Genomic DNA, 27,564 nt, shown 5'->3' with positions numbered 1-27,564 from the left:
GTCATCATGGGGTATTGTAAAGTAGATTGAGGGGGGGAATATGTAATCATTTTTAGAATAAGGCTGTAATGTAACAAAATGTGTAAAGTCAAGGGGTCTGAATACTTTACGAATGCACTGTATATACTGCTGTGCATATTTACTTTGTAATTGCGCTGTGGTTTCCCCATCTTGTTTTTGGAGAAGGTTTGGAGAATCCACAGCAAAAAACTGATGCTTTATTTTTTTTCCCAGAATATGGCTCATAGGGATGGCTATTTAAGAGGCAGTACATTTCATTTACGTTGCAACCAAAACATTCTCCCACACCACTTAGGTAGATCCTGCTCACTTACTTTGAGTAATAAAAAAAAAGGGTGGGAAAGTATATATTGATTGTGTACCTAGTTAAAGGAAAATGACCATCTCTTTTGAACATGTGACTATGCAGACGTTACAAAAAAACTGTTACTCTGAATTCTAAGAAGTAAATGTCAAGTAAATAAAAATAATAGTCTATCTGCTGAATCACTATTGTTGGAAAGGGGGACATTATATGCAAAAGTATGCGAGCAATACTGTGCAATCGTTTATCTATTTAGGGCTAGGCCTGTCTTTTTTTTCTTACTTGGCAAGGATAGTATGATTAGGCCAGTCCCTTGGTGTTGGCGTTTGTCCCTTTTTTAATGTTGTGAAGAATCGAAACAAACAAACAGTTCCCCCGGTGGCCAAGGAGGGTAATATTTCTCCACAGGCTGAGGCACTGGGCTGTGGGCCAACCTTGGAAAGGCAGCGCTAATGACTGTCACACAAAGGCCAAATGTCTAACGGCGAGGCGGGGGAAGCCGTTGGCGGCTCGGCTCACTGGCTCTCACACCGACGCTCAGAATGTGGGGCACAGCCAGCCGGCTATGGTGGCATACTCCATCATCGCTGCCTGCAGCACTGACCAGACCGCTTCTAACCTGGCCTTCCGTCCCTCAACCGTTGACCTCTTATCCAGTCCTTCCATTGCAGACTCTATTCTGCTCCCCTCTTTGTTCGTCCCTTTATTCATAGTGTTCACTACCTTTTCTGGATATAATCTGCCCCACTATTTAATATTCATTCCTCTGTTCACCCTACTCCTAACCAGTAACCCTAACCTCACTCCATCTACCTTTCCGCCTCCTCATTACAAGAGGGCAGTGTTTTGCCCTCTTTTCTAGCTCACTGACATGCTCTGTGATTGGTTCAGAACCCAGTGTCAGTGATGCATCTAGCGTCATCTCCTTAGGGCTACAGTGAATTAAGATGAGGAGGAGTATAATGGGCAGCTTGGCTGCAGGGTGGCCAGTGGAAACAAATGTGAACGCAGCAGGGGTTTTGTGCAGGAAAGCAGTCATCTTGCAGTTCTCTCTGCCACTGTGAGCTCTTGGCCCAGAGCCCAGGTCCGCCACACTAAGGAGCTGAAGTGGGCACTTTTAGAACAGCTCCACTAAACACAAGGCCAAGGACAGAAGGGGTGCGCGCGCGTGTGTGTGTGTGTGTGTGTGCGTCACATAGGCTATGCCAGATCATGATCTCTCCATTAGTTCGATTTAATAATGCTTCACTGCAAAATAATGAGCCACTCTTACTATTATGAATCCCGTATTGGATGACCGTTAAAGAAATGTGATAAAATCAATAGGAATCCCTCAACGGCTGCTACGGACGAGTAACATTTAATGAGTTCATCATCACGTTGCTCCAGTGAGCACCAAATCAATTGGTTTGACAGTGGCACTCCTTGGCTGACAGTTTAGCTTTTGGTGATGGAGAAGATCTGACAGTTATTAAAATGGCCAGAGAGGGAATTCTGTCTGGAAAAACCTGTGTCTCTTTTGTTGTTGTGTTGTCATCCTCAGTTCATCCTCAGTTCCTCCCCTCCTAGTGGAAGCATACAGGGCTGTGAAGAGCAAGTGTGTGTGCCTGTGTGTGTGTGCCTGTGTGTGCGTGCTTGTGTGTGTGTGAACATGCTCTCACTCCCTAGTATGAGGCTCCTCCACTTAGCCATATAGAAGCCATACTCAAATGGTGTACCGCGGTCCGCAAATAGTGAGTTGCACCAATTTTTTCCCTCAGAACAGCCTCAATTCGTCGGGGGCACGGACTACAAGGTGTCGAAAGCGTTGCACAGGGATGCTGGCCCACGTTGACTCCAATGCTTCCGACAGTTGTTTCAAGTTGGCTGGATGTCCTTTGGGTGGTTGACCAGTCTTGATACACACGGGTAACTGTTGAGCATGAAAAACCCAGCAGCGTTGCAGTTACTTATTTTCCACCATAATTTGCAAATAAATAAATACAATGTGATTATCTGGATTTTTCTTCCTAATTTTGTCTGTCATAGTTCAAGTGTACCTATGATGAAAATTACAGGCCTCTCTCATCTTTTTAAGTGGGAGAACTTTCACAATTGGTGGCTGACTAAATACTTTTTTGCCCCACCGTGTGTGTGTGTGTGTGTGTGTGTGTGTGTGTGTGTGTGTGTGTGTTATATATATAAATATATATATATGTGTATGTGTATATATATATATATATATATATATATATATATATATATATATATATATATATATATTTATTACACACACACACAAAAATGACTATTTCTTTCTATACCATTTGTATTTCATATACCTTTGACTATTGGGTGTTCTAATAGATTGCCAGCCTTTTCTCGGGAGTTGATAGGCTTGAAGTCATAAACAGCGCAATGCTTCAAGCATTTCGAAGAGCTGCTGGCAAACGCAGTAAAGTGCTGTTTGAATGAATGCTTACGAGCCTGCTGCTGCCTACCACCGCTCACTCAGACTGCTCTATCAAATCATAGACTTAATTATAATATAATAACAAACAGAAATATGAGCCTTAGGTCATTAATATGGTCAAATCTGGAAACTATCATTTCGAAAACAAAACGTTTATTCTTTCAGTGAAATACGGAACCGCTCCGTATTTTATCTAACGGGTGGCATCCATCAGTATAAATATTGCTGTTACATTGCACAACCTTCAATGTTATGTCATAATTACGTAAAATTCTGGCAAATTAGTTCACAACGAGCCAGGCTATCCAAACTGTTGCATATACCCTGACTCTGCGTGCAATGAACGCTAGAGAAGTGACACAATGTCCCTAGTTTAATATTGCCAACTAACATGAGTTTAAAATAATATACTTCTGTGTATTGAATTTAAGAAAGACATTGATGTTTATGGTTAGGTACATTCGTGCAACGATTGTGCTTTTTTCGCAAATGCGCTTTTGTTAAATCGTCCACCGTTTGGCGAAGTTGGCTGTCTTTGTTAGGAAGAAATAGTCTTCACACAGTTCGCAACGAGCCAGGCGGCCCAAACTGCTGCATATACCCTGACTCTGTTGCACAGAACGCAAGAGAACTGACACAATTTCCCTAGTTAAAAGAAATTCATGTTAGCGGGCAATATTAACTAAATATGCAGGTATAACAAATATATACTTGTGTATTGATTTTAAGAAAGGAAATTAAGAAATTTTAAGAATGTTTATGGTTAGGTACACATTGGTGCAACGACAGTACTTTTTTCGTGAATGTGCTTGTTAAATCACCCATTTGGCGAAGTAGGCTGTGATTCAATTATAAATTTAACAGGCACCGCATTGATTATATGCAACGCAGGACAAGCTAGATAAACTAGTAACATCATCAGCCATGTGTAGTTAACTAGTGATTATGTTAAGATTTGATTCTTTTTTATAAGATGTGTTTAATGCTAGCTAGCACATTACCCTGACTCCTTGCTGCACTCGCATAACAGGTAGTCAGCCTGCCACGCAGTCTCCTCGTGGAGTGCAATGTAATCGGCCATGATCGGTGTGCAATTGTGGCAATTTCTGATTGTTATGAAAACTTGAAATCGGCTATTCCGATTAATCGGTTGACCTCTAGTTCCCACATATGCTGAATACTTGTTGGTCCAATTCATCCCACACCATCTCAATTTGGTTGTGGTCGGGTGATTGTGGAGGCCACGTAATTTGATGCAGCATTACATCACTCTCCCAGTCGAATAGCCCTTACACAGCCTGGAGGTGTGTTTTGGGTCATTGTCCTGTTGAAAAACAAATGACAGTACCACTAAGCGCTAACCAGATGGGATGGCTTATCACTGTAGAATGCTGTAGTATCCATGCTAGTTAAGTTTGCCTTGCATTCTAAATAAATCACTGACCGTGTCACCAACAAAGCTCGATCACACCTTGTCCTCCATGCTTCACGGTGGGAACTACACATGTGGAGGTCATCCATTCACCATCTGACGCCTCACACGTTCTCAACTGGCAGCTTCATTAAATATTACCCGCAAATCACCAGTCTCAACGTCACCAGTGAAGAGGCGACTCCGGGATGCTGGCCTTCTAGGCAGAGTTCCTCTGTGGAGTGTCTGTGTTATTTTGCCCATCTTAATCTTTTATTTTCATTGGCCAATCTTTTTCTTTGCAATCTGCCTAGAAGGCCAACATCCCAGAGTTGCTTCTTCACTGTTGATGTTGAGATTGGTGTTTTGCGGGTACTATTTAATGAAGCTAGCAGTTTAGGACTTGTGAGGTGTCTGTTTCTCAAACTAGACACAATAATGTACTTGTCCTCTTGCTCAGTTGTGCACCAGGGCCTCCCACTCCTCTTGCTATTCTGGTTAGAGCCAGTTTACACTGTTCTGTGAAGGGAGTAGTACACAGCGCTGTACCAGATCTTCAGTTTCTTGGCAATTTCTCGCATGGAATAACCTTAATTTCTCAGAACAAGAATAGACTGACGAGTTTAAGAAGAAAGTTATTTGTTTCTAGCCATTTTGAGCCTGTAATCGAATCCACAAATGCTGATGTTCCAGATACTCAACTAGTCTAAAGAAGGCCAGCTTTATTGCTTCTTTAATCAAACAACAGTTTTCAGCAGTGCTAACATAATTGGAAAAGGATTTTCTAATGATCAGTTAGCCTTTTAATATGATAACCTTGGATTAGCTAACACAACACAGGAGTGATGGTTGCTGATAATGGGCCTCTGTACGCCAATGTAGATATTTCATAAAAAAGCTACTGTAGTAATTTACAACATTAACCATGTTGACACTGTATATCCTATCAATTTCATGTTATTTTAATTGACAGAAAATGTGCTTTTCTTTCAAAAACAAGGACATTTCTAAGTGACCCCATACTTTTGAATGGTAGTGTATGTATCTATCTACCTGTGGTAAATTAAATTGATTGGACATGATTTGGAAAGGCACACACCTGTCTATATAAAGTCCCACAGTTGACAGTGCATGTCAGAGCAAAAACCAAGCCATGAGGTCGAAGGGATTGTCCATAGAGCTCCAAAACACAGGATTGTGTCGAGGCACAGATCTGGGGAAGGGTACCAAAATAATTCTGCAGCATTGAAGTTCCCCAAGAACACAGTGACCTCCATCTTTCTTAAATGGAAGAAGTTTGGAACCACCAAGACTCTTGCTAGAGCTGGCCGCCCGGACAAACTGAGCGATCGGGGGAGAAGGGCCTTGGTCAGGGAGGTGACCATGAACCCTATGGCTCCAGAGTACCTTTGTGGAGATTGGAGAACCTTCCAGAAGGACAACCATCTCTGCAGCAATCCACCAACAGGCCTTTATGGTAGAATGGCCAGATGGAAGCCACTTCTCACTAAAGGGTACATGGAGTTTGCCAAAGGGTACCTAAAGACTGTCAGACCATGAGAAACAAGATTGTCTGGTCTGATGAAACAAAGATTGATCTCTTTGGCCTGAATGCCAAGCGTGACGTCTGGAGGAAACCTGGCACCACCGCTATGGTGAAGCATGGTGGTGGCATAATCGTGCTGTTGGGATGTTGTTCAGAGGCAGGGACTAGTCGACTAGTCAGTGTCGAGGCAAAGATGAATGGAGCAAAGTACAGAGAGATCCTTCATGAAAACCTGCTCCTGAGCGCTCAGGATCTCCGACTGGTGCGAAGGTTCACCTTCCAAAGGATAATGACCCTAAGCACACGGCCAAGACAATGCAGGAGTGGCTTCAGGACAAGTCTCTGAATGTCCTTGAGTACCCCAGCCAGAGCCCAACTTGAACCCGATCAAACATCTCTGGAGAGATCTGAAAATAGCTGTGCAGTGACGCTCCCAATCCATCCTGACTGAGCTTGAGAGGATCTACTGAGAAGAGTGGGAAAAATTACCAAATACAGGAGTGCCAAGCTTGTAGCGTCATACCCAAGAAGACTCCAGGCTGTAATCGCTGCCAAAGGTGCTTCAACAAAGTACTGAGTAAAGGGTCTGAATACTTAGGTAAATGTTATATTTCAGTTTTATTTATAAATTAGCAAACATTTCAAAAACCTGTTTGTGCTTTGTCATGTATGTAGATTTATGAGGTGGGGGGAAAAAACAATTTAATCAATTTTAGAATAAGGCTGTAACCTAACAAAATATCGAAAAAGTCAAGCTGCTATAACAGGCTCCACTCTTCTGTGAAGGCTTTCCACTAGATGCTGGAACATTGCTACAAGGACTTGCTTCCATTCAGCCACAAGAGCATTAGTGAGGTCGGCCACTGATGTTGGGCGATTAGGCCTGGCTCACAGTCCGTGTTCCAATTCGTCCCAAAGGTATTCACTGGGTTTGATGTCAGAGCTCTGTGCAGGCCAGTCAAGTTCTTCCACACCAATCTCGACAAAGAATTTCTGTATGGACCTCACTTTGTTCATGGGGGCATTGTCATGCTGAAACAGGAATGGCCTTCCCTTTGTTGCCACAATGTTGGAAGCACAGAATCATCTAGAATGTCATTGTATCCCTTCACTGGAACTAAGGTGCTTGGAAAAACAGCCCCAGACCGTAATTCCTCCTCCACCAAACTTTACAGTTGGCACTATGCATTGGGGCAGACAGCGTTCATCCACCATTCCCAGATTCGTCCGTTGGACTGCCAGATGGTGAAACGTGATTCATCACTCGAGAACGCGTTTCCACTGTTCCAGAGTCCAATGGTGGCAAGCTTTACACCATTCCAGTCTTGATAGTGAGTATTGCATCCAAGGACAGACTATTTGTACATGCTACGTACTTCAATACTCGTCTGTCCCATTCTGTGAGCTTGTGTGGACTACCACTTTGCTCCTTGACATTTCCACTTTACAATAACAGCCCTTACAGTTGACTGGAGAAGCTTTAGCATGGCAGAAATTTGACCTACTAACTTGTTGGAAAGGGGGTATCCTATGACGGTGCCACGTTGAAAGTCACTGAGCTCTTCAGTAAGACCAACTTACTGATAAATATTTGTCTATGGAGATTGCATGGCTGTGTGCTCTATTTTCTACACCTGTCAGCAACAAGTGTGGCTGAAACAGGCCCCCATTCTCACAGACGGCACTGAAGTGGAGCGGGTTGAGAGTTTCAAGTTCCTTGGTGTCCACATTACGAACAAACTATCATGGTCCAAACACACCAAGACAGTCGTGAAGAGGGCACAACAACATATTTTCCCTCTTAGGAGACTGAAAAGATTTGGCATGGGTTCCCAGATCCTCAAAAGGTTCTACAGCTGCACCATCGAGAGCATCCTGACCAGTTGCATCACCGCCTGGTATGGCAGCTGTTCGGCATCTGACCGTAAGGCGCTACAGAGGGTAGTGACATCCTGACATCCAGGACCTATTTACTAGGCAGTGTCAGAGGAAGGCCCCAAAAATTGTCAAAGACTCCAGTCACCCAAGTCATAGACTGTTCTCTCTGCTACCGCACGGCAAGCAGTACTGGAGCGCCAAGTCTAGCACCAAGAGACCGCTGAACAATTAATCAAATGGCCACCTACCCCCGCCCCCTTGTTTTTACACTGCTGGTACTCGCTGTTTAATATCTATGCATATTCACTTTACAAATTACCTCGACCTACCTGTGGTCTTTTTGGACCCATGAAGACCTCTAATGTGAGGACAGATTAGCACGAACCCAGTTTCTGCTGTCATTGTTTTAGGGAAAAGTGCCCTTCGCCCAGAACTATGTTGGTCATATGAGTTGGACTCCAATCTGAGTTAGCCTAGTGCTTTTAGAGATGGTCCTATTTCCCAAACCTCTTATCCTCTTTAGTATTTTAGTAATGTCTTCCCCTACATATTTTTTTTTATTTTTTTTTGAAAGATGAATGTTTGCGCAGTGGCCTTCAGGTACTGTCTTCCTGGCGGGTAGTGTTCTTATGGTTAAGATGACTTAATCAGGCTCTCTTTTACTCGGCTCCAAGGCCAGCGTTTTCCTAACTTCTTTCTGTGTTTGGAGGGTTAACTTTCCATTAAATAAAGGTTACAAAAACGAGAAAGAAATACTTTCCGGGTAGTAACTAAGTCCATTCCCTGTTGGTGAGTAGAGTGCTGAGAGCTGATCACTAATGGCGTCTGACACAAAGCGATGTGACTTCCTCCCCATCACGCTGCCCCAGGCTACTAGTGGACACACACACAGCACGACAGCAGCATTTGCACTCCACCCTCTTGTCACTCCTCCTCTCCCACTTCCTCCCCAGCTTAAAATGACCCTTCTCTAACCTCTGGGACCCATGGCTAGAACAGGAGTAGAGCGAGAGAGAGAGAGAGAGCGGTCTCTAAAAGGACCCCTTGGGTTTTTAAGCTGTGTCCCTGCCCTGAAAGGGTTTAATGGAGTTGAACTAAGGACAATGAGCTGGCCAGGACACATGGTGTTTTCAGTGGAGCTGTAGTACAGCAGTGGGATCTACCCGGGCCAGTCCAATGGCTGTCAATCTTAAAGAGAGAAGGTTTTTCATATTCCCCTATTGCATAAAACACACAGTACAAGGAATATAAACTCGCAGTGCTTTTCAAAGGAGTGCACAGAATCGTCTTAAAAAGGGAAGATACACACCTCTAAGGATGTAGCCTACAGTCAGTTCCGCTTCATGTGCATTTTACAATGATCATCACAAAGAACCGAATCGGACATACGCTGTTGTTTCTGTACCGCCATAGGCTCCGTTTCATTGGAAATGTGAAAGTATGTAGCCTCCAGTCAATTCTACTACACTTTTACACAGGTTGTCTGTGTAAGATGGGCGAGATGGATGTATTTTCCTACTGTATAACACCACTGGACCGTGCATTGAAAATGTATAACGCTGTAGTGTTGTCACCATACCAACATTTTACAAATGATATGTACCAGGCCAAGTATCATGATACCGAGTAGTATCGCGATTTAACGGTGAACATTAAAAAATAAACAATGGCTTAGCATCCTGTTCGCCCCTTCGCCCAGACACTTGTTCCTATTTTCTAAACGTTCTCTAAAAACCTGTCACTGAAATTCACACTTCTACTCAATACAGCACGTTGAATTTAACTTCACACTGCATAGAATGGCTGATTTGCTCATATTTGTAAAAAGTTGTTTATCAAACTAATAATTAGCAGTCTGGGATTTGTTTTAAACGGGTTTGTGAAATAATATAAACATGCGTGTGAATCCCGATAGAGGGGAAAAGGCCGGTAATATGGGTGATATTTCTTTTAACCGTTAAGGGTAGAGACCAGCTGTTTTCTGTGCTGTAAAGCTGTAAGTCTTTCCCTCTCTAGTACTTAGAGGCTGCACGACAGTGAACTTGCAAAGTCTACACAAACTGGTCAGTGCTCTTGTTTACAACAGGCGATGAAATTATAGCATCTATTAACATTGCTCGCGTTGCGCGCAGCTCCTATGTAACACATGTACAAATATAACAACAGAAGACTCGTCTGGGTCTGCAGCCCCGCTCGCCATTACTGCTAAATTATCTATTTTTTTAACTGATGGAGGAAAAGATGCGCATGAAGAGCAGACGGAGTGAAGGCTAGTAAGAGATGCGGAGAGAAGCAGTGGAGTGAGGCCTAGTAGGGGATGCATAGAGAAGCAGTGGAGTGAGGCCTAGTAGGGGATGCATAGAGAAGCAGTGGAGTGAGGGCTAGTAGGGGATGCATAGAGAAGCAGTGGAGTGAGGCCTAGTAGGGGATGCATAGAGAAGCAGTGGAGTGAGGCCTAGTAGGGGATGCATAGAGAAGCAGTGGAGTGAGGCCTAGTAGGGGATGCATAGAGAAGCAGTGGAGTGAGGGCTAGTAGGGGATGCATAGAGAAGCAGTGGAGTGAGGCCTAGTAGGGGATGCATAGAGAAGCAGGTGAGTGAGGGCTAGTAGGGGATGCATAGAGAAGCAGGTGAGTGAGGGCTAGTAGGACATGCATAGAGAAGCAGGTGAGTGAGGGCTAGTAGGGGATGCATAGCGAAGCAGGAGAGTGAGGGCTAGTAGGGGATGCATAGAGAAGCAGGGGAGTGAGGGCTAGTAGGGGATGTGGAGAAAAGCAGTGGAGTGAGGGCTAGTAGGGAATGCGGAGAGAAGCAGTGGAGTGAGGGCTAGTAGGGGATGCATAGAGAAGCAGGGGAGTGAGGGCTAGTAGGGGATGCATAGAGAAGCAGGGGAGTGAGGGCTAGTAGGGGATGCATAGAGAACCAGGGGAGTGAGGGCTAGTAGTGGATGCATAGAGCAGCAGGTGAGTGAGGGCTAGTAGGGGATGCAGGTGAGTGAGGGCTGGTAGGGGATGAATAGAGAAGCAGGTGAGTGAGTGAGGGCTGGTAGGGATGCGGAGAGAAGCAGGTGAGTGAGGGCTAGTAGGGGATGCAGGTGAGTGAGGGCTAGTAGGGGATGCATAGAGAAGCAGGTGAGTTAGTGAGGGCTGGTAGGGGATGAATAGAGAAGCAGGTGAGTGAGTGAGGGCTGGTAGGGATGCGGAGAGAAGCAGGTGAGTGAGTTAGGGCTAGTAGGGGATGCATAGAGAAGCAGGTGAGTGAGTGAGGGCTGGTAGGGATGCGGAGAGAAGCAGGTGAGTGAGTTAGGGCTAGTAGGGGATGCATAGAGAAGCAGGTGAGTGAGTGTGGGCTAGTAGGGGTTGCGGAGAGAAGCAGATGAGTGATTGAGGGCTATTTGTGGATGCAGAGAGATGCATGTGAGTGAGTGAGGGCTAGGAAGGGATGCATAGAGAAGCAGGTGAGTGAGGGCTAGTTGGGGATGCATAGAGAAGCAGGAGAGTGAGGGCTAGTAGGGGATGCATAGAGAAGCAGGGGAGTGAGGGCTAGTAGGGGATGCATAGCGAAGCAGGAGAGTGAGGGCTAGTAGGGGATGCATAGAGAAGCAGGGGAGTGAGGGCTAGTAGGGGATGTGGAGAAAAGCAGTGGAGTGAGGGCTAGTAGGGAATGCGGAGAGAAGCAGTGGAGTGAGGGCTAGTAGGGGATGCATAGAGAAGCAGGGGAGTGAGGGCTAGTAGGGGATGCATAGAGAAGCAGGGGAGTGAGGGCTAGTAGGGGATGCATAGAGAACCAGGGGAGTGAGGGCTAGTAGTGGATGCATAGAGCAGCAGGTGAGTGAGGGCTAGTAGGGGATGCAGGTGAGTGAGGGCTAGTAGGGGATGCATAGAGAAGCAGGTGAGTTAGTGAGGGCTGGTAGGGGATGAATAGAGAAGCAGGTGAGTGAGTGAGGGCTGGTAGGGATGCGGAGAGAAGCAGGTGAGTGAGGGCTAGTAGGGGATGCAGGTGAGTGAGGGCTAGTAGGGGATGCATAGAGAAGCAGGTGAGTTAGTGAGGGCTGGTAGGGGATGAATAGAGAAGCAGGTGAGTGAGTGAGGGCTGGTAGGGATGCGGAGAGAAGCAGGTGAGTGAGTTAGGGCTAGTAGGGGATGCATAGAGAAGCAGGTGAGTGAGTGAGGGCTGGTAGGGATGCGGAGAGAAGCAGGTGAGTGAGTTAGGGCTAGTAGGGGATGCATAGAGAAGCAGGTGAGTGAGTGTGGGCTAGTAGGGGTTGCGGAGAGAAGCAGATGAGTGATTGAGGGCTATTTGTGGATGCAGAGAGATGCATGTGAGTGAGTGAGGGCTAGGAAGGGATGCATAGAGAAGCAGGTGAGTGAGGGCTAGTTGGGGATGCATAGAGAAGCAGGTGAATAAGGGCTAGTAGGGGTTGCATAAAGAAGCAGGTGAATAAGGGCTAGTACGGGATGTGGAGAGAAGCAGGTTTGTTGAGGGCTGGTAGTGGATGCGGCTGGCTGATTACAGCTGCCACACCTGATATGTGCATGAAAGTCAAGTAGATATTATTGGACCTGCGCATACAAGAGGCTGGTGGCTTTTGCTTAAATTCAACAAAATGTTTAAACAAAACTGCCTTTATAAACCTTTTATAACAGGAGCCAGCAGTTTCTTTCGATCGGTAAGGGCTGAAAAATATGGTAGTATCATATAAAATGGTACTGAAGGTACAGTGTTCTAAAATGTTGGTATCATAAGTATTGTGACGTTTTGGTGCTGTTATATTACCGTGGTACCAGTATACCGTGCAACACTATAAATGCTGTATTATTAATAGTCATAGATGTTCTCGGGGCCAGCGAGCGCCGGAGTCAGGTCAGTGGTTCTCAAACCTCTCCTCGGGGACTCCCAGACATTTCACAATTGAGTTGTTGCTTTGAACTAGTTCACCTGATTCAACTAGCCAAAGGCTTGATGATTAGTTGACACGTTTAAACATCAGGTGTGCCAGCTCTGGAATAGATCAAATGCATGGAACGACTGGGAGTCCCCGGGGAGAGGTTCGAGAACCACTGGGTCAGCTGATGATATGCTAGCCAATGGGGCAGCCGGGGCAGTTTGGCGTGGTGATAGTGGCATTTGCTCTTAGCACTTTGTCCATTTCTCTCCCTGTTGCAGTGTTCACACATGAGCGCTTTGAGTGACAGTGGCATTTATGGGCCCCGCTCGAACGGCACCCCATGTCGAGTGTCCCCAGGGGCCCCACAGTCCCTCCAACAGCCTGGGCACAGTCTAGAGGTGGCCAACAGTGCTAGTCCCCTAGGACGGGCCGTATGAACACATCTACATGATTCTAGTTAGGACATGCTATCCTCGTTTGAACACATACTAGTTATTCTAGTTAGGTTTGGGTGGTATCCAGGTTTTCAGACGTTATACCCTTTCTGTACCATACCGGGGTATACTGTATTACCGGAAGTGTACACAAGGGGTGCTTTTTTTTAATGCACAAAACAATTTAGGCAACAGGGATCTTGATCCAGGAGGATAAACCTGGATCAGAAGTTCTTCTTCATATCAGAAGGCCCAAAGCCCCAATCTTAAATGCTAACACAGAACCGTCAGTGCCCATTTGGAAATAATTTTTTCGCTTTGATCCTGACTTGTACTCTATTTGACACGCCGCTCCTGTCCTCTCCATTAACATTGACCAGAGAGAGGATGATGGGAGGTGTTAGATCAGAAGGTCCCGGCTTTTTTCCATTCCGATAAGTGTCAGTCAGGTGGATGGTTCTGAGAGAATTGTATATGTTTGTGAGAGGATTCACTCCGTATTCTCCCGTCGTAGTACTAGCGGCAGCTTCGTCTGTCTGACTGGCTGGCTGGCTCTCTGGCTGGCTCCTCTCATCACATGGGCATTGTGCATGGATTTACTGCCCTCAATTCCCCGAAGAGGGAGATTTTGATTCCACTGCACTGGCTAATCTCTCTCTCCCCCCCCCCCCCCCCCCCCTCTCTTTCCATCTTCTCTCCTCACCCCCTCACTTATCCAAAACTTCCCTTTTAACTTCTGCTCCCCATCTCCCACTTGTCCTCCTCTTCTCTCTCTTTCTGTCTTTCTTTCATACAGCCACTCTCAGTCCCCGGGCTCCATGGCGGCGGCAGTTCAAGGCAGCGAGTGGTCGTGCGGCCGCTGCACCTTCCTAAACTCGGGGGTCGCGCCGCGCTGCTCCATCTGCGAGGCGCCACGCCAGAAACCCGACCTCAACCAGATCCTGAGGCTGAGCAGCACCGAGGAGCAGCAACGCTGGGCCTGCCCCCGCTGCACCCTCAACAACCCCCAGGGCTCCGGCGCCTGCACCGTCTGTGGCTTCGGACCCTCGTTGGGCACCCCCACGCCGACCACAACCATGGCCGCCACCACTAACGGCTTCCTGCCCCCGCCGCCGCAGCCTCCGGCGCCAGTCATGACTCCCATGGTTCTCCTGGAGCCTCGCGGGCAGCAGCCGGCCAAGGAGGAGGCGCTGAGGAGGTCGGAGAGCAACGGGGAAGTGGGGGGCCTGAGCGGCCCAGGTGGACCCGAGGGGCAGCAGCACCACCACTCAGGCTGGGCGTGTCCGCGATGCACGCTTCATAATACTCCTGTTGCATTGTCGTGTTCGGCCTGCGGGGGACCAAGGAAACTGTCGCTGCCCAAGATCCCACCCGAGGCGCTGGTGGTGCCCGAGGTTCGCACGCCCGTGCTAGGGTTTCCCGTCCACGTAGCAGGGGCCTCAGCCCCTCCACTCCTCATAGACTTAACAGACGACTCGCCCCCCGCAGCCGCCCCCTGCGAACCCCAGGAGCCCCCCGACACCAACTTGCCCCCTACGCCACTCTCCTCCCCTTTCACGCCCTTCTCTTCTCTCCAGAACAACCCAGTGCCCCGCAGCAGGAGAGAGGTGCCCCCGCCAGGGCGGACACCCAACCCTAACCTCAACGCCCCCAGCCCCACTTCGCCCTCCACGGCCTACGCGCCCCCTCCGCCCTGCCCTCCCCTCCGCCCTGCCAAGCCTAAGCAAGCCCAGCCTCAGGAGCCTTCCTTCCCCAGCAAGCGCCTCAGCATCCTGGAGGAGGAGGATGGCCCCCACCCCCATCACACCTCCCACGCCCCTGTTACATCGCCCCCCACTTGGAAGTGCCCCGGATGCTCCTTGCCCAACCTTAGCGGCTCGTCCAAGTGCGAGGCATGTCGCTCGTCGCGGGCCGGTGCCGACCTCATCGACCTGGTGGGCTGCGAGACGGTGCGCTTCACTCCGGCCAGCCCCTCCAGTCCGGACTTCAGCACCTGGGCCTGCTCCAAATGTACCCTCCGCAACCCCACCGGGGTGGCCAAGTGCTCGGCCTGCGGTTCCTCCAAGCTGCATGGCTTCCAGGAGCCTAGCTCTCGCTGCTGCCCGCACTGCGGTCTCCCCGGCCCCTGCTCCTGCTCCTCAGCCTCCTCCTCATCGTCTTCTGGACACAAGGCCCGGAAACAAGCCCGGGTCTACCCCTCGCCCTCGGCCACCAACACCTCCTCCTCTTCCTCGTCCTCCTCGTCCTCCTCTTCCTCGTGCACGCTACTGCAGGAGAAGCAGTGGGGCTGTCCGGCGTGCACTCTGCTCAACGACGTCAAGTCTAAGAACTGTGCGGCATGCCACACGGCCCAGCAGTACCTGACGCTGCGCAAGGTGGCCAAGCCACTGAAGAGGAGGGAGAGCATGCACGTGGAGGCACGGCGGCGCAACGACGAGGGCGAAGCCAAGGAACTCTGGGAGAACATCACCACCTTCTGTCGAGAGGTAAGTCACTCTGGGAACCCGGGGGGGGGGGGGGGGGGGGGGGGGGGGGGGGTTGGGAAATGGATTGTGTTTATGCTTTTCAAAAGCTAATAGTGTCTTTTTTAAAGAGCACGTGTCAAGAGAACTGACATCATACCCGAGCAACTTACATCAGTTTCCAAAGAGTTTGAAACTGTCACGTCAGCATCACTTTCAGGAGAGATGAACAGTCAACGAGTTTCCCAAAGAGCATATTTCATGGTGCCATGAATAATAAATGCAGTCGGGACGTTTTATATGCGTCACACTGCAACTGTGAACTGCCAAGCGGCACAATACAGCCTTCTAATTCTCCGGCTACTTTACCATGGTTCCAGTGATTAGCAGGCAACGCCGATCTGCCTCGTTTTTTTAAAGACGCTGCCAAGAGACCCTAATAGGCTTTTGTTGTCGTAGTTTCTGTCTGCTCATTAGTTGATTTTTAATGGGGCACGGGGTGAACGTTTGTCCCTTGGTTACACCGGCAGTCCCGAACATCTCTGTTTATCCCAAATAGTCATTCTGAAACCAGGACAAATCGCCCGAGTCAGAAGACTTTTTTTTTTTTCTTCACATCTCATAATGGTTTCTAATTAGTGGTTGTTTGTCTTAAAAATGCTCCAACGTGAAAGGGCTTTGTTTGTCCGTGAGTAAGTTGCTCGCAAGCCCAGAGTCTGTGTGTATCATATTTATCATTGCAATATGTGTGGCGCAAGAGGGTTATCAAGCCCATAAGGATCTCTCGATCACGTCCAGGCAGGTGTTTTTAAGTGAGCTATACACATTTAGGATCAGCTTCCCCTCCCACAATCCTAACCTTAACCATTAGTGGGGTAAATGCTAAACTGACTGGAGATCAGTGTCTACGCTAATACGCCATGCTGCCCCGGGAACACTTTCTGATCTGCATAAAGTCTCTCTGGCTTTTCTTTCTCTCACACAGACACTGCCAGTCTGTTTTCAGTCACACAAGGAGACGTGAATCATAATACATGTTTTATTTAAGAGGTGATAAATTGAAACAGTGAAATGTGTTTTTTTGCAATGGCGTCAGTCAATGCATACAAATCAACCTCAGTCTGTACAATTACATTTATATTGACATTTTTTCAAAGTAAACTTAGAAATAACCATTTTGATAAACTATTGCAAGATTACAAGAGGTTAGAAAGTTCTGAAATGGCTAAGAGAAGCTTAGATTCTCTAACCATAATGACGCTGACCCCCATCAAGAAACAATGAATTTTCATTAACCAGCATAAATGTCAGTCTTTTCTTAATGGAGAAACCCTAATTACCCTTTGTAATTACAAACTAATCTCCAGATTAAAACACCTAATGTAGAGTGACGTCCCTTTGCCCCACCCCTCGTGATCATCTTTAAATACTAAAAGACCCAACGGGTCATTTTGGTTCAGTACTCGAGCGCAAAGCGTTTTGATTGGTCTGATTTTGATTTGCCTTTGGAGTGGTTGGTCTCGTAGCCAGCTTGATGTAACCCGTGGCAACCGCCTGTTTGGGTGAACTGTTTGGGGGGGGGGGGCACGCCCCCCAGCAAAATGTTTGGCCTGAAAAAATGTATTAGTCAATTAAGTAGCCAGCCACATAATGGTTGGTAGTCCGCTATTTGTTTGGCAGTGTATAAAACACACTGGGTGAGGGGACATAGGACTATCCCGAGGGAGAGGTAGAGAAGGAAGATGCCTCACTTTTTGACTTTTTAAAGTTTGCTTTATCTCGACAACATGGAATCTGGATTTTAAAAAGCCACCGAATTTCATCATGTTTGCCCACGCTCTTTGTCATAAGCAAGAAAATGGGGGGTACATTTAAACTGATACAGGAACGTTGTCACTCACACGTATGCATTTCATTCCATGTGGATGGTATCGTGTCATTTTTACAATGGTACAACGTTGGCTCTACCATGCATTATTTATGTCAAATGCTGCTCTGCGAGTTGCGGGTTCACCTTTGGGGAGAGTGGGTGGGAAGCCGGCTTATACAGGAAGGATGTTGGAGAGTCTCTCGTCTCCTCCTCTTGAACACCTAGACTAAATGTATCCCTTCATCTCTACTCTTTCATCCCTCACTCCCAATATCCCATCCACCGTCGTCCTCCTCTCTTCCCATTCCCCCCTTCTCTCTTCCCCCTCTCCTCTATTCCCTTCTGTCCCCGGTGCTACCGTTCTCCCCTTCTCTCTTCCCCCTCTCCTCACTTCTATCCCCCTGTGCACCATACCCCCCCTCCTTTTCTCCTTTGCGGCTGTGGTGCTACCCATGTGCACGCTAAGGTGAACACGGGGCATTTTATTTTTAGAAACGGGGGAGTAGAGTAGCAGCAATTATCCGCTTCCCTAAAGCAAATGTAATCAGCGGGAGCATCGAGCGGCACAGCTTAGTTTAGGGAGGGTGGAGTCGGCTAAGCACACTCTCCCCCCCGTGCAGTGAATCTATCTCCCCCAGGGTGCCTCATGACTGCCTCAGCCTCACAAGAGATGCTAAAATACCTTCAAATGACGTATTTTATGAAGCCCTTTTTTACATCAGCTGTTGTCACAAAGTGCTGTACAGAAAGCCAGTCTAAAACCCCAAACAGCAAGCAATGCAGATGTAGAAGCACAGCGGCTAGGAAAAACTCACTAGAAAGGCAAGAAGCTAGGAGGAAACCTAGAGGGGAACCAGGCTCCGAGGGATGGCCAGTCCTCTTTTGGCTGTGCCAGGTGGAGATTAAAAGAGTGCATTCAGAGGTAACCAGCAGGGTCAAATAATAACCACAGTGGTTATAGAAGGTGTAGGCTCGCGCTCCCGTACCTTCAAAATCACGTCGCTGGAGAATTTTGTCTTGCAAAAACGGTTTGAATGGTCCACTGGGATTTTGATTGGATGTTACATTTCAACCCTCTCCCCACATGCCTGTAGAAGGTGGACTCTTCTACAGGCATGTGCATCACTGTTTTCCGTCTAGGTAGGACATATTTGAGAGTTGTCGTGTATGTAGTCCAAAGGCTGGCAGATGGCGATATTGAGTCATTTCATTTTACCGTCCAAAGGGAATCCATGCAGCCAGCTATACATTCGTATCCCCCCATGGGCCGGTTTGTACATAAAACGTTCTTCATTTAGGCTGCAAGAGGTGTCATTTTCCTCCTTAAAGACATGCTCCGGAACTTTGGTGACTGCTAATTATTATTTAAACCTCCCGGTTTGGGCTGGATGTGTTAATGTGTAGTTCATACGTTTACAATCTATGAGCAGAATTACAGTCTTACCTCAGCCACAAAATCCCTAGTTTTTAAAGCGACCGTTTATCTGGAAGCTGTGCGGCCCCATTTTCTGCACATTATCCCCCACGTGATCCAGCCCCCTAGCAATTTGAGTTCAACCAATGAGCTTCAGCCACTCGAGTGACAGCTAGCAAAGAGGCACGTCCGAGAGCGAGGTGAGGTGCACAAATGTGACGTAGTACGAAATTTTCAGAGACCACTTTTGGATCGTGAGCGCTGCTTTCAGAACTACTGGCTACAAATGTATACAAATGGACCGCAGAATGTCTTTAACTCTATTTAATGGATGAGATGGCGGAAGAAAACAGGGGACAATATGTATACATTCTTTATGAAACACCATGTTAGAGTAGCTAATGCTAGTCCCGGATGTTGCGCATCACATTGAGCCAATCAGGTTGCAGCAGTCTTTTTTATTTGATTGACCAGGGGTAAAAGAACAGACTGCTGCAACCTGATTGGCTAAACATGATAGGCAACATCCATTTCCCTCCTCTTGCCGCAGCTTTAGCTCATCTCGAAATAACAGAGAACGTTCTAAAATGTTTGTTTTTTAGTCAGCAGTGCTTGTTTTATTAACTTTGGCTCCTATGGCAATAATCTGGTGAGCACCTTTGGAGCTCCGCCCAAGCAAGGCATTTGATTTGTTTGACATGTTGTGAGGCATCACAGCTTTACATTGGGTTCCGACCCTTCTTTAGCGGATTTATGCCATGGAACTTCCCGGTTAGCGACGAGAGCGCGAGAGAGACAAGGTAGCACGTGAAACAGGTCAGGGTTCCATAGCCGCAGGCAGAACTGGATCAGCAGCACGACCAGGTGGACTGGGGACAGGGACCACCAGGAGTCGTCAGACCACTCCGAAGAGTGCTTAGATGACCACAACATTGTAGAGGCATATCTCCTAGCCACAGTGGTGTAAAAAATAATTGGTCCAATTTACACACTTATTTGTAAATTATGTCTGAGTGTTGGACTGTGCCCCTGGCTATCTGTAGATTAAAAAAATAAAAAATAAAACTAGAATATTGTGCAGTCTGGTTTGCTTGATATAAGGAATTTGAAATCGTTTATACTTTTACTTTTGATACTGAAGTATATTTTAGCAGTTACGTCTACTTTTGATACTTGAGTATATTTAAAATCAAATACTTTTAGACTTTTACTCAAGTAGGGTTTTTCTGGGTTACTTTCACTTTTACTTGAGTCATTTTCTATGAAGGTATTTTTACTTTTACTCAAGTATGACAATTGCCTACATTTTCCAACACTGCCTAGCCATTATTTCATTAAGGAGTTGTCACCGACAAGTAGATCAAGAACGGAAGCTATATGAGAGTGAATTAAAGATGGTATTTAGACAGTATAAGGACAAAGACATCCATCCAGATAGACATTGTCCCTCCATAATCTATTACTTGAGGTTTTAAGTAATAGAGAAAAAAAAACGTGTCAGTACACTGTTAAGAAATAGTCCCAACCCACTGGGCACACCACGTCTTTTCAACGTGGGGAACTGGGTCATATTTGAGATACGTTGATCAATGAGATTCCCGCCTATTTTCACCCACTCAAAAAGACTGTTGAATTCCCAAATGTGTTATCACTGCGCTTTCAAACATTTTCATAGCATAACACAGTTCAAAGGGGAATACAATGTCAGACATTTTTTGTTTGTTTATACAATAACTTCATGCGCTATTACTGTGCTTCGTCTAATAGCACAACCAAATGACCTGGATTGCAGTTGAGATTACATTTTAAAGTACATGGTGCAAGTGATCAACGCCGTTGGAGATTCTGCGGCGGTTATTATAGCAATTATGAAGGTTTCCACAGACCTGCGACCCTGAACAAGCACGCTTTCTATGATTTAAATAGGACATTTATTGTTACAGTAACCTCAAAATGTGGCCATGGGCGTGTTGCTCATTTTAAGGTTGAATGAATACTGCTACGCTAGCTTTCACGGGCTATTTGACTGTTTTACAAAAGTAATATTGAATTGAGTTTGGTTGACAACGAAACCAAATATATCAACATTTTGAAGGAGATGTATCTTCTGCTTGGTTAGCTCCATCTGTGCCACACCGTCTGGCTTTAATACCAGTTTGTCTACAAATTAGTCATTGGTATGTTGGAGTCACGTCTCCATTTCAACAACAAAAAAGTTGAAGTTAAAGAATGGGACTTAATCACATCAAACTTTAAATGCACTTTAAATACAGTTTGATTTGATTAAATCCTATTCCTTAACTTCGATTTTTAACCTGACCTGGAGATGTGAATTCAACAGATGTGTTATTAACTTTTGAAATCAACCAAAGCTTGAAACCCTAGGCCTATATGTATGATCTATTTTTAGCTGAATCCAACATACAGTGTATGTGTTATTTAACTTGTAGATACCATTTGAAACCCTAGGCCTATATGTATGGTCTATTTTTAGCTGAATCCAACATACAGTGTATGTGTTATTTAACTTGTAGATACCATTTGAAACCCTAGGCCTATATGTACGGTCTATTTTTAGCTGAATCCAACATACAGTGTATGTGTTATTTAACTTGTAGATACCATTTGAAACCCTAGGCCTATATGTATGGTCTATTTTTAGCTGAATCCAACATACAGTGTATGTGTTATTTAACTTGTAGATACCATTTGAAACCCTAGGCCTATATGTACGGTCTATTTTTAGCTGAATCCAACATACAGTGTATGTGTTATTTAACTTGTAGATACCATTTGAAACCCTAGGCCTATATGTATGGTCTATTTTTAGCTGAATCCAACATACAGTGTATGTGTTATTTAACTTGTAGATACCATTTGAAACCCTAGGCCTATATGTATGGTCTATTTTTAGCTGAATCCAACATACAGTGTATGTGTTATTTAACTTGTAGATACCATTTGAAACCCTAGGCCTATATGTATGGTCTATTTTTAGCTGAATCCAACATACAGTGTATGTGTTATTTAACTTGTAGATACCATTTGAAAACCTAGGCCTATATGTATGGTCTATTTTTAGCTGAATCCAACATACAGTGTATGTGTTATTTAACTTGTAGATACCATTTGAAAACCTAGGCCTATATGTATGGTCTATTTTTAGCTGAATACAACATACAGTGTATGTGTTATTTAACTTGTAGATACCATTTGAAAACCTAGGCCTATATGTACGGTCTATTTTTAGCTGAATACAACATACAGTGTATGTGTTATTTAACTTGTAGATACCATTTGAAACCCTAGGCCTATATGTACGGTCTATTTTTAGCTGAATCCAACATAGTGTATGTGTTATTTAACTTGTAGATACCATTTGAAAACCTAGGCCTATATGTACGGTCTATTTTTAGCTGAATACAACATACAGTGTATGTGTTATTTAACTTGTAGATACCATTTGAAACCCTAGGCCTATATGTACGGTCTATTTTTAGCTGAATCCAACATAGAGTGTATGTGTTATTTAACTTGTAGATACCATTTGAAACCCTAGGCCTATATGTACGGTCTATTTTTAGCTGAATCCAACATACAGTGTATGTGTTATTTAACTTGTAGATACCATTTGAAACCCTAGGCCTATATGTACGGTCTATTGTTAGCTGAATCCAACATAGAGTGTATGTGTTATTTAACTTGTAGATACCATTTGAAACCCTAGGCCTATATGTACGGTCTATTTTTAGCTGAATCCAACATAGAGTGTATGTGTTATTTAACTTGTAGATACCATTTGAAACCCTAGGCCTATATGTATGGTCTATTTTTAGCTGAATCCAACATAGAGTGTATGTGTTATTTAACTTGTAGATACCATTTGAAACCCTAGGCCTATATGTACGGTCTATTTTTAGCTGAATCCAACATAGTGTATGTGTTATTTAACTTGTAGATACCATTTGAAACCCTAGGCCTATATGTACGGTCTATTTTTAGCTGAATCCAACATAGAGTGTATGTGTTATTTAACTTGTAGATACCATTTGAAACCCTAGGCCTATATGTATGGTCTATTTTTAGCTGAATCCAACATAGAGTGTATGTGTTATTTAACTTGTAGATACCATTTGAAACCCTAGGCCTATATGTACGGTCTATTTTTAGCTGAATCCAACATAGAGTGTATGTGTTATTTAACTTGTAGATACCATTTGAAACCCTAGGCCTATATGTACGGTCTATTTTTAGCTGAATCCAACATACAGTGTATGTGTTATTTAACTTGTAGATACCATTTGAAACCCTAGGCCTATATGTATGGTCTATTTTTAGCTGAATCCAACATACAGTGTATGTGTTATTTAACTTGTAGATACCATTTGAAACCCTAGGCCTATATGTACGGTCTATTTTTAGCTGAATCCAACATAGAGTGTATGTGTTATTTAACTTGTAGATACCATTTCAAACCCTAGGCCTATATGTATGGTCTATTTTTAGCTGAATCCAACATAGAGTATGTGTTATTTAACTTGTAGATACCATTTGAAACCCTAGGCCTATATGTATGGTCTATTTTTAGCTGAATCCAACATACAGTGTATGTGTTATTTAACTTGTAGATACCATTTGAAACCCTAGGCCTATATGTATGGTCTATTTTTAGCTGAATCCAACATAGTGTATGTGTTATTTAACTTGTAGATACCATTTGAAAACCTAGGCCTATATGTATGGTCTATTTTTAGCTGAATCCAACATAGTGTATGTGTTATTTAACTTGTAGATACCATTTGAAACCCTAGGCCTATATGTATGGTCTATTTTTAGCTGAATCCAACATAGAGTGTATGTGTTATTTAACTTGTAGATACCATTTGAAACCCTAGGCCTATATGTACGGTCTATTTTTAGCTGAATCCAACATACAGTGTATGTGTTATTTAACTTGTAGATACCATTTGAAACCCTAGGCCTATATGTATGGTCTATTTTTAGCTGAATCCAACATAGAGTGTATGTGTTATTTAACTTGTAGAGACCATTTGAAACCCTAGGCCTATATGTACGGTCTATTTTTAGCTGAATCCAACATACAGTGTATGTGTTATTTAACTTGTAGATACCATTTGAAACCCTAGGCCTATATGTATGGTCTATTTTTAGCTGAATCCAACATAGTGTATGTGTTATTTAACTTGTAGATACCATTTGAAAACCTAGGCCTATATGTATGGTCTATTTTTAGCTGAATCCAACATAGTGTATGTGTTATTTAACTTGTAGATACCATTTGAAACCCTAGGCCTATATGTATGGTCTATTTTTAGCTGAATCCAACATAGAGTGTATGTGTTATTTAACTTGTAGATACCATTTGAAACCCTAGGCCTATATGTACGGTCTATTTTTAGCTGAATCCAACATACAGTGTATGTGTTATTTAACTTGTAGATACCATTTGAAACCCTAGGCCTATATGTATGGTCTATTTTTAGCTGAATCCAACATACAGTGTATGTGTTATTTAACTTGTAGATACCATTTGAAACCCTAGGCCTATATGTACGGTCTATTTTTAGCTGAATCCAACATAGAGTGTATGTGTTATTTAACTTGTAGATACCATTTCAAACCCTAGGCCTATATGTATGGTCTATTTTTAGCTGAATCCAACATAGAGTATGTGTTATTTAACTTGTAGATACCATTTGAAACCCTAGGCCTATATGTATGGTCTATTTTTAGCTGAATCCAACATACAGTGTATGTGTTATTTAACTTGTAGATACCATTTGAAACCCTAGGCCTATATGTATGGTCTATTTTTAGCTGAATCCAACATAGTGTATGTGTTATTTAACTTGTAGATACCATTTGAAAACCTAGGCCTATATGTATGGTCTATTTTTAGCTGAATCCAACATAGTGTATGTGTTATTTAACTTGTAGATACCATTTGAAACCCTAGGCCTATATGTATGGTCTATTTTTAGCTGAATCCAACATAGAGTGTATGTGTTATTTAACTTGTAGATACCATTTGAAACCCTAGGCCTATATGTACGGTCTATTTTTAGCTGAATCCAACATACAGTGTATGTGTTATTTAACTTGTAGATACCATTTGAAACCCTAGGCCTATATGTATGGTCTATTTTTAGCTGAATCCAACATAGTGTATGTGTTATTTAACTTGTAGATACCATTTGAAAACCTAGGCCTATATGTATGGTCTATTTTTAGCTGAATCCAACATAGTGTATGTGTTATTTAACTTGTAGATACCATTTGAAACCCTAGGCCTATATGTATGGTCTATTTTTAGCTGAATCCAACATACAGTGTATGTGTTATTTAACTTGTAGATACCATTTGAAACCCTAGGCCTATATGTACGGTCTATTGTTAGCTGAATCCAACATAGTGTATGTGTTATTTAACTTGTAGATACCATTTGAAACCCTAGGCCTATATGTATGGTCTATTTTTAGCTGAATCCAACATACAGTGTATGTGTTATTTAACTTGTAGATACCATTTGAAACCCTAGGCCTATATGTACGGTCTATTTTTAGCTGAATCCAACATAGAGTGTATGTGTTATTTAACTTGTAGATACCATTTGAAACCCTAGGCCTATATGTATGATCTATTTTTAGCTGAATCCAACATACAGTGTATGTGTTATTTAACTTGTAGATACCATTTGAAACCCTAGGCCTATATGTACGGTCTATTGTTAGCTGAATCCAACATAGTGTATGTGTTATTTAACTTGTAGATACCATTTGAAACCCTAGGCCTATATGTACGGTCTATTGTTAGCTGAATCCAACATAGTGTATGTGTTATTTAACTTGTAGATACCATTTGAAACCCTAGGCCTATATGTACGGTCTATTGTTAGCTGAATCCAACATAGTGTATGTGTTATTTAACTTGTAGATACCATTTGAAACCCTAGGCCTATATGTATGGTCTATTTTTAGCTGAATCCAACATACAGTGTATGTGTTATTTAACTTGTAGATACCATTTGAAACCCTAGGCCTATATGTATGGTCTATTTTTAGCTGAATACAACATACAGTGTATGTGTTATTTAACTTGTAGATACCATTTGAAACCCTAGGCCTATATGTATGGTCTATTTTTAGCTGAATCCAACATACAGTGTATGTGTTATTTAACTTGTAGATACCATTTGAAACCCTAGGCCTATATGTACGGTCTATTTTTAGCTGAATCCAACATACAGTGTATGTGTTATTTAACTTGTAGATACCATTTGAAACCCTAGGCCTATATGTATGGTCTATTTTTAGCTGAATCCAACATACAGTGTATGTGTTATTTAACTTGTAGATACCATTTGAAAACCTAGGCCTATATGTATGGTCTATTTTTAGCTGAATCCAACATACAGTGTATGTGTTATTTAACTTGTAGATACCATTTGAAAACCTAGGCCTATATGTACGGTCTATTTTTAGCTGAATCCAACATACAGTGTATGTGTTATTTAACTTGTAGATACCATTTGAAAACCTAGGCCTATATGTACGGTCTATTGTTAGCTGAATCCAACATACAGTGTATGTGTTATTTAACTTGTAGATACCATTTGAAAACCTAGGCCTATATGTACGGTCTATTTTTAGCTGAATCCAACATAGAGTGTATGTGTTATTTAACTTGTAGATACCATTTGAAACCCTAGGCCTATATGTATGGTCTATTTTTAGCTGAATCCAACATACAGTGTATGTGTTATTTAACTTGTAGATACCATTTGAAAACCTAGGCCTATATGTACGGTCTATTTTTAGCTGAATCCAACATACAGTGTATGTGTTATTTAACTTGTAGATACCATTTGAAAACCTAGGCCTATATGTACGGTCTATTTTTAGCTGAATCCAACATACAGTGTATGTGTTATTTAACTTGTAGATACCATTTGAAACCCTAGGCCTATATGTATGGTCTATTTTTAGCTGAATCCAACATACAGTGTATGTGTTATTTAACTTGTAGATACCATTTGAAACCCTAGGCCTATATGTACGGTCTATTTTTAGCTGAATCCAACATAGTGTATGTGTTATTTAACTTGTAGATACCATTTGAAACCCTAGGCCTATATGTATGGTCTATTTTTAGCTGAATCCAACATACAGTGTATGTGTTATTTAACTTGTAGATACCATTTGAAACCCTAGGCCTATATGTATGGTCTATTTTTAGCTGAATCCAACATAGTGTATGTGTTATTTAACTTGTAGATACCATTTGAAACCCTAGGCCTATATGTACGGTCTATTTTTAGCTGAATCCAACATACAGTGTATGTGTTATTTAACTTGTAGATACCATTTGAAACCCTAGGCCTATATGTATGGTCTATTTTTAGCTGAATCCAACATAGTGTATGTGTTATTTAACTTGTAGATACCATTTGAAACCCTAGGCCTATATGTATGGTCTATTTTTAGCTGAATCCAACATAGTGTATGTGTTATTTAACTTGTAGATACCATTTGAAACCCTAGGCCTATATGTACGGTCTATTTTTAGCTGAATCCAACATACAGTGTATGTGTTATTTAACTTGTAGATACCATTTGAAACCCTAGGCCTATATGTACGGTCTATTTTTAGCTGAATCCAACATAGAGTGTATGTGTTATTTAACTTGTAGATACCATTTGAAACCCTAGGCCTATATGTACGGTCTATTTTTAGCTGAATCCAACATACAGTGTATGTGTTATTTAACTTGTAGATACCATTTGAAACCCTAGGCCTATATGTATGGTCTATTTTTAGCTGAATCCAACATACAGTGTATGTGTTATTTAACTTGTAGATACCAT

At 43.5% G+C, this 27,564-nt stretch overlaps 1 protein-coding gene across 2 annotated transcripts in view; it reads left to right on the top strand.

Moving 5' to 3' along the window:
- capn15 (calpain 15) overlaps positions 1–27,564 on the top strand; it is an 84,446-nt gene that overhangs the window by 30,425 nt on the left and 26,457 nt on the right. For both annotated transcript variants that reach the window (XM_036946491.1, XM_036946490.1), the window contains exon 2: positions 13,730–15,419. In XM_036946491.1, the coding sequence (XP_036802386.1) occupies positions 13,752–15,419 (1,668 nt within the window). In that variant the 5' untranslated portion in view covers positions 13,730–13,751. The remainder of the gene's footprint in view (positions 1–13,729; positions 15,420–27,564) is intronic.

The sequence above is a fragment of the Oncorhynchus mykiss genome, chromosome 16 (genome assembly GCF_013265735.2).
Source record: "Oncorhynchus mykiss isolate Arlee chromosome 16, USDA_OmykA_1.1, whole genome shotgun sequence".
NCBI classification, from domain to species: Eukaryota; Metazoa; Chordata; class Actinopteri; order Salmoniformes; family Salmonidae; genus Oncorhynchus; species Oncorhynchus mykiss.
The sequence above is the reverse complement of the archived record's forward strand: the minus strand, read 5'-3'. Positions and strand labels throughout refer to the sequence as shown.